Source organism: Malaclemys terrapin, chromosome 2, assembly GCF_027887155.1.
Source record: "Malaclemys terrapin pileata isolate rMalTer1 chromosome 2, rMalTer1.hap1, whole genome shotgun sequence".
Lineage (NCBI taxonomy): Eukaryota > Metazoa > Chordata > Testudines > Emydidae > Malaclemys > Malaclemys terrapin.
In genome coordinates this window covers 121,280,462-121,295,284 of record NC_071506.1, presented here as the reverse complement: position 1 = coordinate 121,295,284, position 14,823 = coordinate 121,280,462, and the positions used below count along the sequence as shown (strand labels likewise).

The 14,823-nt window shown below is 39.6% G+C and overlaps 1 protein-coding gene across 1 annotated transcript in view; it reads left to right on the top strand.

Moving 5' to 3' along the window:
* PHLPP1 (PH domain and leucine rich repeat protein phosphatase 1) overlaps positions 1–14,823 on the top strand; it is a 222,859-nt gene that overhangs the window by 174,753 nt on the left and 33,283 nt on the right. The window contains exons 7-10 of the mRNA XM_054019563.1: positions 1,276–1,478; positions 3,211–3,271; positions 6,202–6,297; positions 9,785–9,940. Coding sequence (XP_053875538.1) covers positions 1,276–1,478; positions 3,211–3,271; positions 6,202–6,297; positions 9,785–9,940 — 516 coding nt within the window. The remainder of the gene's footprint in view (positions 1–1,275; positions 1,479–3,210; positions 3,272–6,201; positions 6,298–9,784; positions 9,941–14,823) is intronic.

Sequence of the window (14,823 nt, the reverse complement as noted above, 5' to 3'; positions counted from 1 at the left end):
CTACTTGAAATAAGAAAGAAAAATCATGAAATCCCGATGGCTGTAACAAGCTCAGCTTTTGAACATGAATATTATTACTCGGTGGCCTTATAGTAGAGATAGCTGAACCAAAATAGTGTGTCAAAATATCCTGAACTTTGGAAAAGTCTGCTGCTCAGGGCCCATCTCTGTCGGCTGCTTCCTTGTACCCCAGGAGATGAACATCACTTTTTTAATAATGAATGTAGTACTGCAACACCTTGAGTGTTGAATTTGTTCATGACCCATATCTGCTACATGGTATGTATAATGCTGCAATGAAACCGGGGCAAGCATTTCCTGTCTAGTTAAAAACACCAATTTAAAAAAAAAAAAGGTGAATACAGATTTTTGTTTTGTTTTTTTGTTTTGTTTTTTAGTTAGGTTTCACTGCTAAGGCAAAAATTTTTGAAGTGCACTGAAATCTTCTTGCTCCTTTTTATAGATCATCGTTATGCTCATAACAATTCTTGGAGAGGTCATTGAGAACTGGCTGGCTTCAATCTAGTAACTGCTACGTTGAAAACAGTAAGAGCTGTTCTTGTCTACACAGTGGATTAGTGTGTGACAGGCTGGTGCACTGTAGATTCATACCCAGACTTGCTGCACACTAATTCACTGGATTAGATAAGCCCTTACTTCCAGATCCTCTCCCCTCGTTACCTTTTGAGTTCAGTACGCTTTCTCTGACTCGGTATTTGGTTGCCTTGGAAGGTGGTGATGTGAGTGACTGTGTGTGTGGAATTTAAAATTTTGGATCTTGCCTTTCAGTAAGTCAGACTCCCAGTATTTTCAGCTTCTCACTTCGGCACCTGAAGTACGTATTGGTACTCGGCCTGTCCAGCAGATGATTACTATGGTTCCTTGAAGGCTAGCAGAACTGTAAAGGTTTTACTTTTCTGTGCTACTTTAGAGTAAATCACAGCAAGATCACCTTTATTGTTTTAGACACCATAATAATAGTCTTGCTCAGTAGATCTCAAAGCATTCCTCAGAAGAGGTCAGTGTTGTTATCCCAGTATAACAGTAGATATGATAAGACTTGAACCGTCCTGTTTAAAAATATCCCAAAGAAGAGAGAAGAATAAAGCAATTAAAATTGAAGTAGGTGGGGATCCTGAGGCTTATCATTTTGACCCAGCCATTGGGGAATAGCTTAATTGGAGAGCAAAGTTTATCTTTTCCTCTACGCTGCCAGAAGGGACTGTGTAGTAATTGTGTACTAGCAACTTTTATTTTTTCCCCTTCCTTTGCAAGATTGAATGTAATTAGGAGGCTGGTGGCAGATGAAGTAGACTTCCTGCATCATGTGACACAGTTAGACCTACGAGACAATAAACTCGGCGAACTAGATGCAACAGTTTTCAACAACATCGAAGTGCTGCACTGTGAACGAAACCAGCTGGTGACCCTCAAAATCAGTGGATATTTTCTCAAAGCTCTTTATGCCTTTTCAAATGGTAAGGCTGTTTTCAAGGCTATCATGTTGAGGTCTGTCTTTTAGTTACCTGGTTTTCATACAGCTGAATTAATGCTTATTAAATGGAATACACATAATTGGGCTTAATCAAGGAGTCTGTTCACGTGACCTTTGGATAAATGAGAACTTTTACCTACATCATGTCAAGGGTAATTTTAAGTTTCAAAATTTATGTTCAAATGACTAAATGGCTGACTTGAAGGACACAGCACCATAGAAATTTAGAATGAAGGTTGAAATTCCATTCTTAACCTTCCACAGTAGACAATGTCAGAGAGGTCTTGAAAGTGTGAATTACTCTATATGATTGTGTGTTGCATTGCCCAGGCAAGTTAACAACGTTGTTGCTCCTTTCTGGAGGTAAGCAATGTTTTAACAATTGGCCTTTTGGGAGACCTAGTAAAGTGGTATGTATTTTTTATGAGCAGATCTCCCTGCCTGTGATGTGGTTAAAAAGTTACAAATCCTATGGTCAGTCAACATTTTGGTTTTTTCCTAATACAGGGTATGCAATATCTTTCACCTAAATAACTCCATTGATCAGATTAAACAGGAAATACAATTAATTGAATGGTCTTTAGAATTAAATCATTTATATTTATTAAAAACTACACAATTTCCACTAGTCACTCTGATTAGATTTGATTGTTCTATGTAGTTGGTACTGGATAATTCACACTTCCTGTAGAAAGAAGGCTGTATTTTAATGAAGTCACAGTTTTGAGAGACGTAGAAAGAGCCCAAAGAAGGGTCAGGTGGTGGGTCTTCACAGCTACTAAAAGTTAACATGAATACAGCCGTGTGCTACGACAGATGTTGAGAACCCTAGTGGTGACAACTGCTTCTTTCAGTCAAAAGTGATAGGAAAGGACTGTTCTGAAATAAAAGGAAGGGACTCTTCACAAGTGGTTCTGGGTGAACCGGCCAACATAACTTATTACTGTCTAATCTCTCTCCTCCTTCCCTGTGCTTTTTTCCTACCTCGTTTTACTGTTTGTAAGTTATAACTGAAGGTAATGTATTGTGTATGTATATCTTCATTTTAGAGCACTCTGTAGGTTTAATTGTAATATGCATTACTCAGTGAGTTTCAGCCTTCATTCTGAATTGAGAATCTTAATATTTATTGCATAGGTCTTAGTTTTAAAAACCGTATTAAACAAAAAGTGCTTACATTGTTGCTAGTGGTACATAATTATGAAATGCCTGTTGGGCTGCTTAAAAAAGAAAATCCTACAGGAATGTAGATGACTCTGACATTGTCACTGAATGCCAAATTGAAGAATGTGCTTCATATCTGAGAGATCTGGTCAAGCACGGCACATCTAAGAGATGACCCATTCTGTTTGGGAGGAGACCATCTGCTCCTAGGTACCCAGTAACAATGACTCAATTAGTGAAAAAGTAGCACAGATTTATGCCCGTCTATGCTATCTTATTAAATAGAGATAGAATAAAGGAAATAAAGCCAAAGGTTGGAGCTCTGGGTAGGAGGAAGTTGGGAAAATTAAAATAATTTCAGTTAGTCACTTTTTTTCCTTTTTTAAAATTAACGAAATACTATCTTAAATGGTTCATTTTGATTATTGTATTAAGTCTGCTGCATAGCAAATACACTGTGCAATACAGTGACACAATTAATAAAGCTACTTGATACACTAAATTACTATTTTGCCTTTCATGAAATTAGTTGTCTTTTTTTCTTCTCCCAGAACTTGTTCATCTTGATGTGTATCCAGTTCCAAATCATCTGACATCTATGGATATTTCTAGGTAAGAAGAATGATGTGCTTTCTCTTGCTATTTGTAGCATCTACATCAATCAGTTACGTTCATGTGAAGTAAGCGAGGCTCACCTGTGTTTTATTGAGCATAAATACCGAATTACGGAAGGGCTGTGGTGATGCCCAAGAGGTGTCAGGAATTTTGAGTTTTATTCCCAGTTCTTCAACTGCACCCTATCTCTGGTCCTATGTGCTGGGCATTCTGCCTGTTTCTCTTAAATTTTGTGTTAAACCATACTACTGGAGTAATTTACAATTACTTTTGTATAAACTTCATTGGCTAAAAGATTCCCTGTCCAGTGTAGATAGCCTGGATTCGTAACAGGGAGGTTTCTTGAACGCTTCCTCTGTATCAATTTAGTTCTCTGTTAAGCTCAATATTTAAAGCATGTGTTCAAGTGGTTTCCTAAACAGGGATGACTTACAGTTGTGCTGCTTTTTCGAGTGCTGGTCCTTTTGTGTATTCTACACATGGGTACACATGTGCCTGAGTCCAGAGATTTTAACAAGTGTCCATTATCATCCGCACATAAGGGCTTGTAGATTTTAAGTAAATGTCCAGTTCCATCCACCAATGCAGCTCTCGACTCAGTGGTACCAACGCATCCTCCTAAAGAACACCACGTGACCAGAGATGTACTGTTACCGTCAGTGCTGACCATCAGAACTCCTGTCTTCTCTGGCCATGCCCTCCTGAGGGACACAGCTACACTGGAAGATACCATTTTGGTGTCCCAGGAACAATCTTACTTACAACCATCAGGCGGGATTGCCCCAGTACTGACAGCTTCACCATTACAAGAGCAATTTTCAGATTCAGACAAATATGATGAGCCAATCCCTCCTTCATCCCCACATAGAGAGAGCTAAGCCTGGAAAGGTGAGCCAGGATTTATGGTCGCTACTGTTATGAACGTGACCTCCCTAGGAACCAATGGTAATCTCCAGATATCTCTCAAAGTCCAAGACCCACACCACTGACTGTTGGACATTCTGCAGCCTCTGGGGTCAAGTAAGGTGGTTCACCCTGTTAACGAGGCCATTTTGGAACCGGTGGCAAGATTGGTCTAGCACATCCCAGCATCCTGCCCCCCACATCTAAGAGGACTGAGAATTGCTCTTTTGTTCGAGCAAAGGGAACTAAATTCCTGTTCTCCACCCTGCTCTCAGCTCCCTGATGGTACAGGCTGCTATGAAACCTAATAGGTCTCAATACTTAGACCACCCCATCAGACAAGGGCTCCAAGAGACTGGACCTCCTGGGGAAAATGTCTTCTCTGTGGGCTTGCAATTCTACCAATTCCAATTACCAGGCTCTCCTAGCCAGGTATGACTTTAATAACTACTCTAGGCTGGCAGCCTTTCCGGGCAAACTTTCCTCTGAGGACATAGATCAGTTCCTCCCCTTTCTAGAGGGCGGCAAGCTGGTAGTGAAAATGGCTCTTCGGGATGCAGCAGATGCAGCATCCAGAAGCTTGGCCACTGGCATTGTTACAAGGAGGGATTTGTGGCTGCAATCTTTGGGCTTCCCCAAAGAGATGCAGAATATATCAAAGATCTTCCCTTTATGCCCAACCTCTTTAACACAAAGACTGACTCGCTCCATTCATTAAAGGACGTATTCCCCAGTTCCTGATGATCAACACACCAGCCCCAAGGAGAAAGCATTAAAGGCAGACCTATAAACCAAGGCCACCACCTTCTCCTCCTGCGCATTACTACCAGCATCCTGCCAAGCCTCCCACAAGCAACAGAAGACTGAGGTCCTGCTTTCTGGCCCCCTCTACCACCACACCTGTGACCCATTCCTAGCCCAGTGCTAGGAGCCTCTTTTGACACTTTAGTTGGGCCAACAGACACTGCTTGTTAAAGTCTACAGACTCGGGTGGTGGCGTGCATGTGTACCCACGTGTGGAATACAGATAGGGACCACACATACCAAAGAACCTCCAGTTACAGTAAGTAACCTCCACTTAAGTGCCATTAACTTCATAAAAACTGCTTAAGGCACTTGTAAGCTATTGAACATTTTAAATGGGAGCACAGCAGTAAATGAGCTAGCCTGGGGCTGTGGCCATCAATTTTTAGATGTGCAAGAACATAAATCAGCGTAATTGGGTAAGTATGATTTACTGAAAAGTGCTGTTTGTAAGAAGTGGAGAACACAGCATTACAATCCTATTGAGGAATATTTGATTTTGCAGTGACTTTGAAACTTTTTTATGACTTCATTTTTGTGTTTTATAATAAATTGGCATACAGTTAAGCAATGGGGTTTCTTCAGTTTTTTTTCTAGAGGAATATGTTTGATTATTTTAGTGTTCATGATTATATTTTTAAGGTAATTGATATTTCAGTAAAAAATATGGGCTTGATCACTGTTTGCTTTTTTGGGTTAAAGATCGTTCTTTGAATAAATCCAAAGGAGACACAAGCACACTAATGAGAAAGGAGTGTTGATTTCTATGCAGTGAAAAATATTGTTCCCTAAACTTAAAAATTCTTCATGCAGCTACCTTAAGTTAGATGCCTAGTTGTGTATCTGAGCATTCAGTTAAGTGCTCGACGGGGTGTATATCTGTTCCTCCTTGTACTATGTGCTTTACAGTTGCAAAGAGGAAAGTATTCGCAGTATTTGTGTGCTGAGCTTCACCTTTGTGCATGAGTTTGAAAACTTACTACTGTCCCCATGTTTAGTTTTATAAAATAATTGGCTGCTTTCTCTTCTCTTTCAACCAAAATCTTACTGTAGTCAGTGTTTTCTCAATGGTGAGAGGATCTACAGTTCCCACTGGGACCTGTATGTGCAGCAGGCTTCGTGTGTGTTTGTGCACGTGTATACAGATAAGTTTTTGATTGTGTTAGTAGCAGTCTTTAAGGACTACACCTTTAATTTGATTCCTGTGTTCATCCCCGTAGAAACCACCTGGAAAGCCTCCCTGAGTGGGTATGTGACAGCAGAAAACTAGAAGTGTTGGATGTTGGCCACAATCAACTATGTGAACTGCCTGCCCGGTGAGTCCTTCAGACCAGGTTACGCAACTTGGGACAGGATAATCATATTCAAAAATAATTGCTGATTCAGTATTTAGTGTGTTCCATTAACTCACAAGCTTGTTTTATCTTTTGATTGATTTTATGTTTACCTCATGGGATGTCATCATGCCATAAGCTTCAGCACAGCCTTTCTTCTTTACTGTCATGCAGAGAACAATGTCTTTGAATTCCAGACAGAAGTTCTAAAGCCGTCTATGCAGCTATTCAGAGAGGAAAGCTTATTAAATATTTACAACCATAACTTTGCATGATGCTTTATAGATTCAGAAATTACAACTTAATTCTGTTCTCCTAGAAGCCCCAAACGAGGCTCCATGGTGCAAAGTGCGGTAGAAACATAGAGCAATCCTCGCCCCTAAGGACATTACTCACCTAAGATGTGACAAGACTCAACAAATAGTTGAAACAAAGGGCTGGGACTGTTCTAGGTTTGTACAGGGAGTTGTTGGACAGTGAGCAGTATTTCCACGTAAAAATATGGGCCCTGCCCCCCAAGAGTTAACTTAATAGACAAATATAAATGATAGGAAAGAGAAGAAAGATCTTAATATTTTCATATCTTTTGTAAATAGCACCTTGAGACAACGGGAATTAGCTGGCACATGAGTGGAGGTCAGTTTGGAAATCAAAGTGAAAAGTGGGTTTTGCGGAGGAATTAGAGAGAGTGAACACATGTGGCTCACAGGAAGAGGGTTGTCATTCCTGGCATAGGGAGCAGCATGGAAAAAGACATGGTAAGCCTGGGAGAAGAGACACAAGCAGCTGCCATGTGGTGAGAAGAGTGGGTGAAGTGATGGCGGGTGAGGGGCAGATCCATAAAAGTGAGGATAAGTTCAAACTTCATATGGAAAAAGAGCCATTTTAGCAACTCAAGGCTATGAGACATGGGGAAGGAAGATTTTTGATGCTGTGTTGATTACATGGCAAAGAAGAGTGTTAGGGAAGTCAGAGAGGAGGTTATTTTAGTCCAGGTGAGAACTGTGGTGTGAACCGAGGACTTGGCATTAGAAATAGAAAGTAAAGGCAGAATTTAGAAATATAGGCTGAAAGGAATGAGAAGATGACTTGAACAACCTAGCAGGCTAACATACATACTATAAATTCTCTAGAAATATCTTGTTCACATCAACTGAAACTGCATCACTCATAAGAAGAACAAGTCCAGTTGCCTTTCAGTTGTTGTATTTTATAACAGCAGAAACTATCAAGGCATATACAGGGCATCTTTAGAGATGACTGATTGGCTGAAATTAATGGCTCCAAGGCAAAATCAACATGCATCTTCTTCTTCCCATCTTCCCATTAAATGCCTGGAAATGTCTTAAACCTTGATAGCTCTTCCTGATAGCATATGCGTAGATGACTTAGTGATATTATACTTATTGATGGGCCCACCCCAAAACATTGGCTCTGAAACTCCCTGAACTTCAGGCAAGTTTGGATCTGGATTCAAGCTTTGATGCCAATTCCCAAATGTTTATCAACAAAATCCTCTGGCACTTAGGTAAAATACGTATTTGGAGCATTCCCTTCTGCCCCCTTACTCCTTCCCGTCCTCAAAGGAAACCTGATTGATTTGTTTCCATATTGTACAGCAGTGCCAGGACATGCTAAGTGGATGAAGAGCTCACTGTTTGGAGAAAGTTTAATACTGTAAAAACAGGTGTCCATAATTTGAATAAAGAGATAGACTAGTGATTTGCTGGGAGCCTGGGGGTTGCACCTAATTTGAATAAACTGCAGCAGATTGTAGTTGCACTTACCTTTTATAACTGAGATATAGTCCTTCAAGCTGTGGAGATTACACAGTCAAGATGGAGCAGAGTATACAAAGAAATGTAGTGTCAATGTTCCCCCACCTCCCTAACATGCTGGGCTGCCCAGCTCCTTGGGTAATCAGGTAGCTCAAGGAGGAAGCCAAAAAATTCTGCTTCGGTTCTCCCCAAATTGATTATATTTCTTTTTAATTTAGCTTCCACAGAAAAATTTAAATTTTTGACATTCCATCCTGATTTAGGACAGAAACTATTTCCAGTTTTTTCCACATCCACTACATTCTGTTTTGTTGGCCAGCTTTAGTTACTAGCTAAAACATTTTATGTTGACAACATTGACCATGCCTACGAGAAACAAAAAATAGAAGGAAAATTTCATAATTCTTTTTCTCTTATAAGAGGCATTTTTGAACAAAATTGAGAGTTAAAGCAAAACAAAACTACTAAAATAAATAGGTTCAACAACATATTTCAGAGATATTTATCCCGATTGATGAGTCGTCTTGGCTAGAGAAAGTGGTGACATTGATTTGTATCCATAATTACATAATGCAAGCCATCATCTTCCTGAACTGTTGATACTGGTGCTCACTTGTAGTGTCTGACTACATCTGTCAAGGGAAAAGCCAGCATACTTAACTGATTACTTTACTTTGGCACACTTGCCCCGAGACCTACAATGGCACTGCATGATAATAGTTGATGCATTGGGGGTGGGAGGGAAGGCAGGATTCTTTGCGAGTGAATGGGTCTCGTGTGAAGAGCGGGAGGAAGGTTTCCACTAATGCGGAGTAATATGTGAATCTTTGCTTGAAAGCAAGGTCAAAAAGGGGCACAGTCATCTTTTGATTAAACTATATAGTCACTGGAGCACAAGACGGGTGGCAGATAAAGAATAATCTTTTTTTTTCTTTTGATTTATTTTTTCCTGTTTAAAATCGGAACTTGATCAGTTTGTGTTATTGGGCTTTTTAGACCAATATCTAAATTCCTTTAACAATTTTTGTAGGAACAATTAGTGGTTTTGACTTATAGTTTACCAAAACAAACCTTTTATCCAAGCCCCCCGCCCCAAAAAGAGGCAGGGAGGGGAACTTTGGGCCATCCGCAGCTTGTAAAAGCTCAAGATAGAAAAGCGGATTAGATAAATTTCATTCCCTGTAGAACTGGAAAGGAGGTTTTATGTTAGTCTGGTATTAACAAAAAGAAAAATGGAGGTGGGAGGGGAAGTACAGTGCATTATGAGTCAGCACATGAGTATAGTGTTGCTAGTACTACTTTTCCAGGGTGGTTGGTTTTCTCTCACTTTTTTTAATCCTTCATTCTCTGGAGAGATCCCACGGGTGCAGCTTTCTGAAGTCACTGTCAGTAATTACCCACTTCACTAGTGACACACTCTCTAGGAATAGCCTGTGGAGTGATCTGATAACCCTTCCTTGTCGCTTCCCCTCCTCCCCCAAATCTCTCAACACTCATCCGTTTTCTGAGAGGTTGATGGGGTGTGGGAAGACATTGTAAGATCTCGTGTATTATTAAATCCACTCTTCTGCTAATCAGTTGTTTATGAACCACTTTTTGAAACAAGATTTGAGTCCCCTATAAAGTAGTAGTTCTCAGTGTGTCCTTATCTAATTTATATTTACTTATTTTTGACATTTATTTTTTTTAAGGTTATTTTGCAATAGCAGTTTGCGTAAGCTGCTGGCAGGACATAACCAATTAGGAAGACTACCAGAGAGGTTTGAACGAACGCAACTAGAAGTCCTGGATGTGCAACACAACCAGCTCCTTGAGCTCCCATCGAACCTTCTTCTGAAAGCTGACAGGTAAATAAAAAAAAAGCTATTTTTTTACATGAACCTGTTTCATTTTATTTCTTAGTTGAAAGGGTAATCTGAGGGTCCCTTAAATTGAAAGCTGTGAGCCTTCTGTGCTAAGAACAGATGTCCTGTCTAACCCGCTAAAACAGAAGTAATTTTTTTATTCTGGTTTTATGCTCTCGTATGCCTTTTTTTTTCTCCTGTCACTAAGCTCCCACAGTACCCCTACCTTTTTAAATCTACCTGCAAAGTAACATGCGTGCCATTTTTTGCTATATGTTCCCAGATACATTAGCAGCAATTTCTAAATACAAATTTTAACCCAGAGTGTGGAAGCTTCTTTGTGAATCAAAAGCCAAAATGTATTTATTCCTTTCAAACAAAATAAAACCTGTCACATAAGATTGTCAAAATAACTGACAGTGGTTTCTTCTGTTCCTGCTTCTGAAATTTTCATGCCTTTGAGTGTTTGTCATTAATTTATTTGGTGACATCACTTGATTTGATTTCCCACCCCCCTTTCTATTTCTGTACTGCAGCTTTACATGCCTTGGAGTCTTTGTAATTTTGTTTGAATCTGAAGACAGACGTCAAAATGTACTTTATTTGTGTATGGTCTGAAGGCACGAAGAAATATTTTTAAAACATATTTGTAGCATCTGAGTGAGGCAGATTTAGAGGCCTTTGATGGGACAACCTTGCTTAGCTTTGTATATTTCTCGTATCTTCATGCATCAACAATGGTCATAGGCTTACTGGTGACATCAGTGCAGCATGTAATTTGACATACAAGACTGTTTAGTTGGGTTTTTTTAAACTATGACAACAGAATGCACAGCTACTGGCTCTCCTTGGCTGGGAAACTGAACTGTTAATCTCACTGTCATTATTTAGACAAGACTCATCACTAAAAGATTGGTAGTGAGTGAGTCAGAGGGATGCCCTTATTTTATGCTGTAAATCTTTTATGAAGGCAATGTTATCTTCATTTTCAAGGGCTCATTGTGTGAGGGTTATAATGCTACAGGTTTGGTTAGAGAGGCAGTTTGCATATAAATTCCAAACTTCAGTAATTTGCTGTGGGAAAACTGTCCTTTAGACTAAAACTTTTAATGCCAAAAGGTTAATTTTCATTAGGAAAGGTTTCTTCTGTTCAAGTTGCCCAAGAATAGAACTTCCTTCTTCATGGTTTTAAGGAATCTTTCAAATGTGCTTGTGCTGGGAGCTGAAATGGAGTTTTGATTTTAAAAGTTAAATTATTGCAGTATGCCCTCCATATTTAGCACTATGTACGTGCCAGGTTTGCTCCGTTTATTCCAATGTAGTTTTTCGATATTATGGTTGAAATTTTGCAGCCACCAAACACGCAATTAACAAATTAGGAAACATAACAATATGGCTACCAGGGCAACTGTTACTTATTGCAGTAAATTTAACAGCCTGTATAGTAAAGCAAAATATTACCTATATTTTGTGTGCAAAAGGACAGATTTATAGTTGCTAATGCAGGATGACAACTTTGAACTTCCTGTCTTTTGTACATCTAAAATCTCAACCATAACATTGCATGAACATAGAGCCTGATCCTGCAAACATGTTCATAAGTGCTCACAAGAATAGATCCATTTCGCAAAATAAATAAATAAATATCTCCCTCCCCCCCCCAAACAGGAATATACATTTCTACTCAAGATTTTTTTTAAAAGAAAGAAAATCTACTCAGTCAAGCCTGGAGAGCAAAAAAAAAAGAAGAAATAGAAGTTTCAGAAAGCTACTCACATCTCTGAAAGGGGGGGAGTAGGGAAGTAATCCTTTTCTGAATTAGATTTACCATCTGTTAGTCTAGAATGCAGATTAATGCCATTTTGCGGCAAGATAGAGAAGCTGCAGGTGGAGATTGTACCATAATACGCACATCTTAAACTCAACTGCAAAAACATTAAGTATCATAACAACATTTGACGGAAATAAACAATCAGAAAATTCAGAATTTAAAGTAAAATGTATATGACAGATTCCAAATGTTCTCTTCCCTTGTGAGCTTACATTAGGTCCCCTCAAGGTTCTATATTTTCCCTCTGCTACCTAGACATTCCAGTGCATTGTAAAGGAGCTCTCCTTTAGATACTAGTGATGTAAAGTATTATTGCAGGAGATATACAGGCCTTGTCTACTTTAGAATTTTTCTTAACACCTTCGCAGCTTCACTGTTTGGATCATTTATGTAGACGTATCCTGGGTCTGTGTAGTTACCATGTCATCTAACCCTACTCAGAAAAGATACAGATGAGACAATGGTAAAAATGACACTTTGGCTGATCTATTAGTGCACACACCACTGCTGCAGCAGTGACTGTTTGTTGAGAAAAAGGCCAGTGTAGATTAGGCCTCAAAGTTGGAGTTGATTTTAAAAACATGAACTGAAAGAATTGTATGGCTGAAATTCACTCAAACTGCTTTGTAGGGCAGCATCACCCTGTGACCATGTAATTAAAGCACAGGAGTGAGTGCTAAAACAACTGGTTTCAAGTCCCAGCTCTGCCACAGTCTTTCTACAGCATATGATGTTGGGCAGATCATTATACCCCAGGGGTCCTTAATTTCCCCATCTATAAAATGAGACCTACATCCAGGAGTCTGTGGAGATGGATTTTGTTTGTATAGCACTTTGAATACCCTCCAAGGGAAGATGATAGAAAAAGTGATTCAGTTCATAGACCTCTCCATCTTCCTTGAACTCCAGATATCCTTGGATTTTAGTGGGTCTGAGGTGCCTTAATTTTAACACAGCGTTTGTTTTTAGCATCCACAACACCTGGTTGAAAAAACAAAAAAAAAATCAGTGCATCAATGCATGTTGAAAAATCAGTGCATCGTGAAAAACAATAAGATATTTACCAACTTCTGTCTGTTTTGCAGCAAACCTTTAATGGCATCCTCCTCAAACTCCTACAAAAATTAAAACAAAATTTGTATTCTCAATTGGCAAATAGAGCTTAGGAATGTAATGCACTAGTTTTCATTAAAATTAGTTTTCTATTTTTAAACTATTACAGTATCAGATTTGTGGAGAAACTTCCATTATGTCTACTAGACCATAAGCTCCTGAGGATTTGTCTGTGAAACTAAGTTCACCTGACAGGACAGAAATTGCTTCTGAATATACTGATGGTGGTATAGATCTTGATCATGTTGGTAGGAATTTCCTTGGCTGAGTTGAGCACTACAGAGATCGGCAGATAGTCAATTCATGTCCCACTAGCAGATGCTTCTATGAAAATGGAGAATTCCTAGGGATGTTAGGGTTGGTGGAAAAACTGCCAGAAAATGTGTCTAACCTTCATCTGTGCATCTGGGTTCTCATAACCCCAAGTTCCAAATGCTTCCTCATTTGTTGGTAGTGGCCAGATTCCTTTAGTCCTTTTATGTCTGTCTGATTTTTTTTCTACAAATTTTCGGTCTGGTCACTGGTCAGCTTCAAGTTAAACTATAGATCCACACAATGCAAAACATTTCAGTATATTAATATAATATGGGCAGATGCAAAAGCAATTAAGCATATCAGTTTTTGTAACTATAAACAATATCAGCTCAGGATAGCATAAAGTGGCACCTATAGGTGTGGTAAGAAGGGGACTAAGAAAGATGGAGTCCAGCCACCAGGTTTCAGGGAGACTGATTTTGCATGGGGAAATTAGACAGTAGGAGTTGGTGGTGGTAGTAGTATAGTTGGAGCCTAAAACAGTCACTGGATCCAGTTAAAATTTGTAGTATGGATCATATGTAGCAATGTCTCCTTGGACTTCCCATTGGTTTGAAATGTTATATTTTGGGCAGCCGTCCCATGGCTCTGGAACCATACCAGCTAAGAATGCTTACAAACCTTATTGTCCCCTCGTTCTCCTCTTGTTGTGGGAAAGCTATGGCAAAGATTCTTTGAGGGGGCAATAAGGTTTGTAATCATTCTTAGCTGGTATGGTTCCAGAGCCATGGGACGGCTGCCCAAAATATTTCCTCTTGTCCTAGAAAGATCCATTTGTTCCTGAGGAGTGCATCCAACAAGGAAGGCCTTGGTTGCTGAGAGAGAGAGGTGGTCCCCAAGGTAGATCAATACCTTTTTAAACTAAGGCCACATTTTTAAATACAACTATGTCACGGAGCTTGGTTACAATTCAGTTCCATACACCTGCTTACAAACTTGGCTCCAAGGCTTTCACTTGGTCATGTATTAAGTCTACTCTGTTCTGTGCTACAGATTGGAACTGTGATTAACTGTATGGAGACAACTGAGTTGTAACCAGGTTCACTGATGATGTTTGACTTATTCTAGCATTCAGAATGGTGGGTATCATACTCACCGTAACGGTGTTATTTCACAAGTGGGCTCTTAGTACTCTAGTACTAGGTAGAGTTTTTTCAGTGTTTCTACTTCTGAGTTAGTAGCAGCAATCAAGCCTGTGTGAATTCACACATACATGAATCCCTCTGTTAAGATGAGGGACAAAGGCTCCTGGCCAGACTTGGGTGTAAAAGATGCTTTTGGCAGCTGTTCTGTTGGAGTATATAGCATCAGTGGTGAGTCTAGGATCGTACAGCTGTTGAGAGTAGGGTGTCTATTGAGGATGATTGATATATGTGGGCTAGTTCTTCAGAATGTGTTCATCTTTCATGTCAGGTTTTAGCTTCATCTGGGTGCTGATCCCACACCAGGGCTGGGTAGCTGGAAAATATTCGATGTAAAAAAGATACTGCTAGCACTTAATATATCCCACTTCTGTGCACCACTGAGTCACACCATAACATTCCCCATTACTTCCTGGTGCTGCATATGCTCGTAATTCTTGTATCAGGAGAGGGAGCGGGGAATGACAAGTTGAATGATTGATACC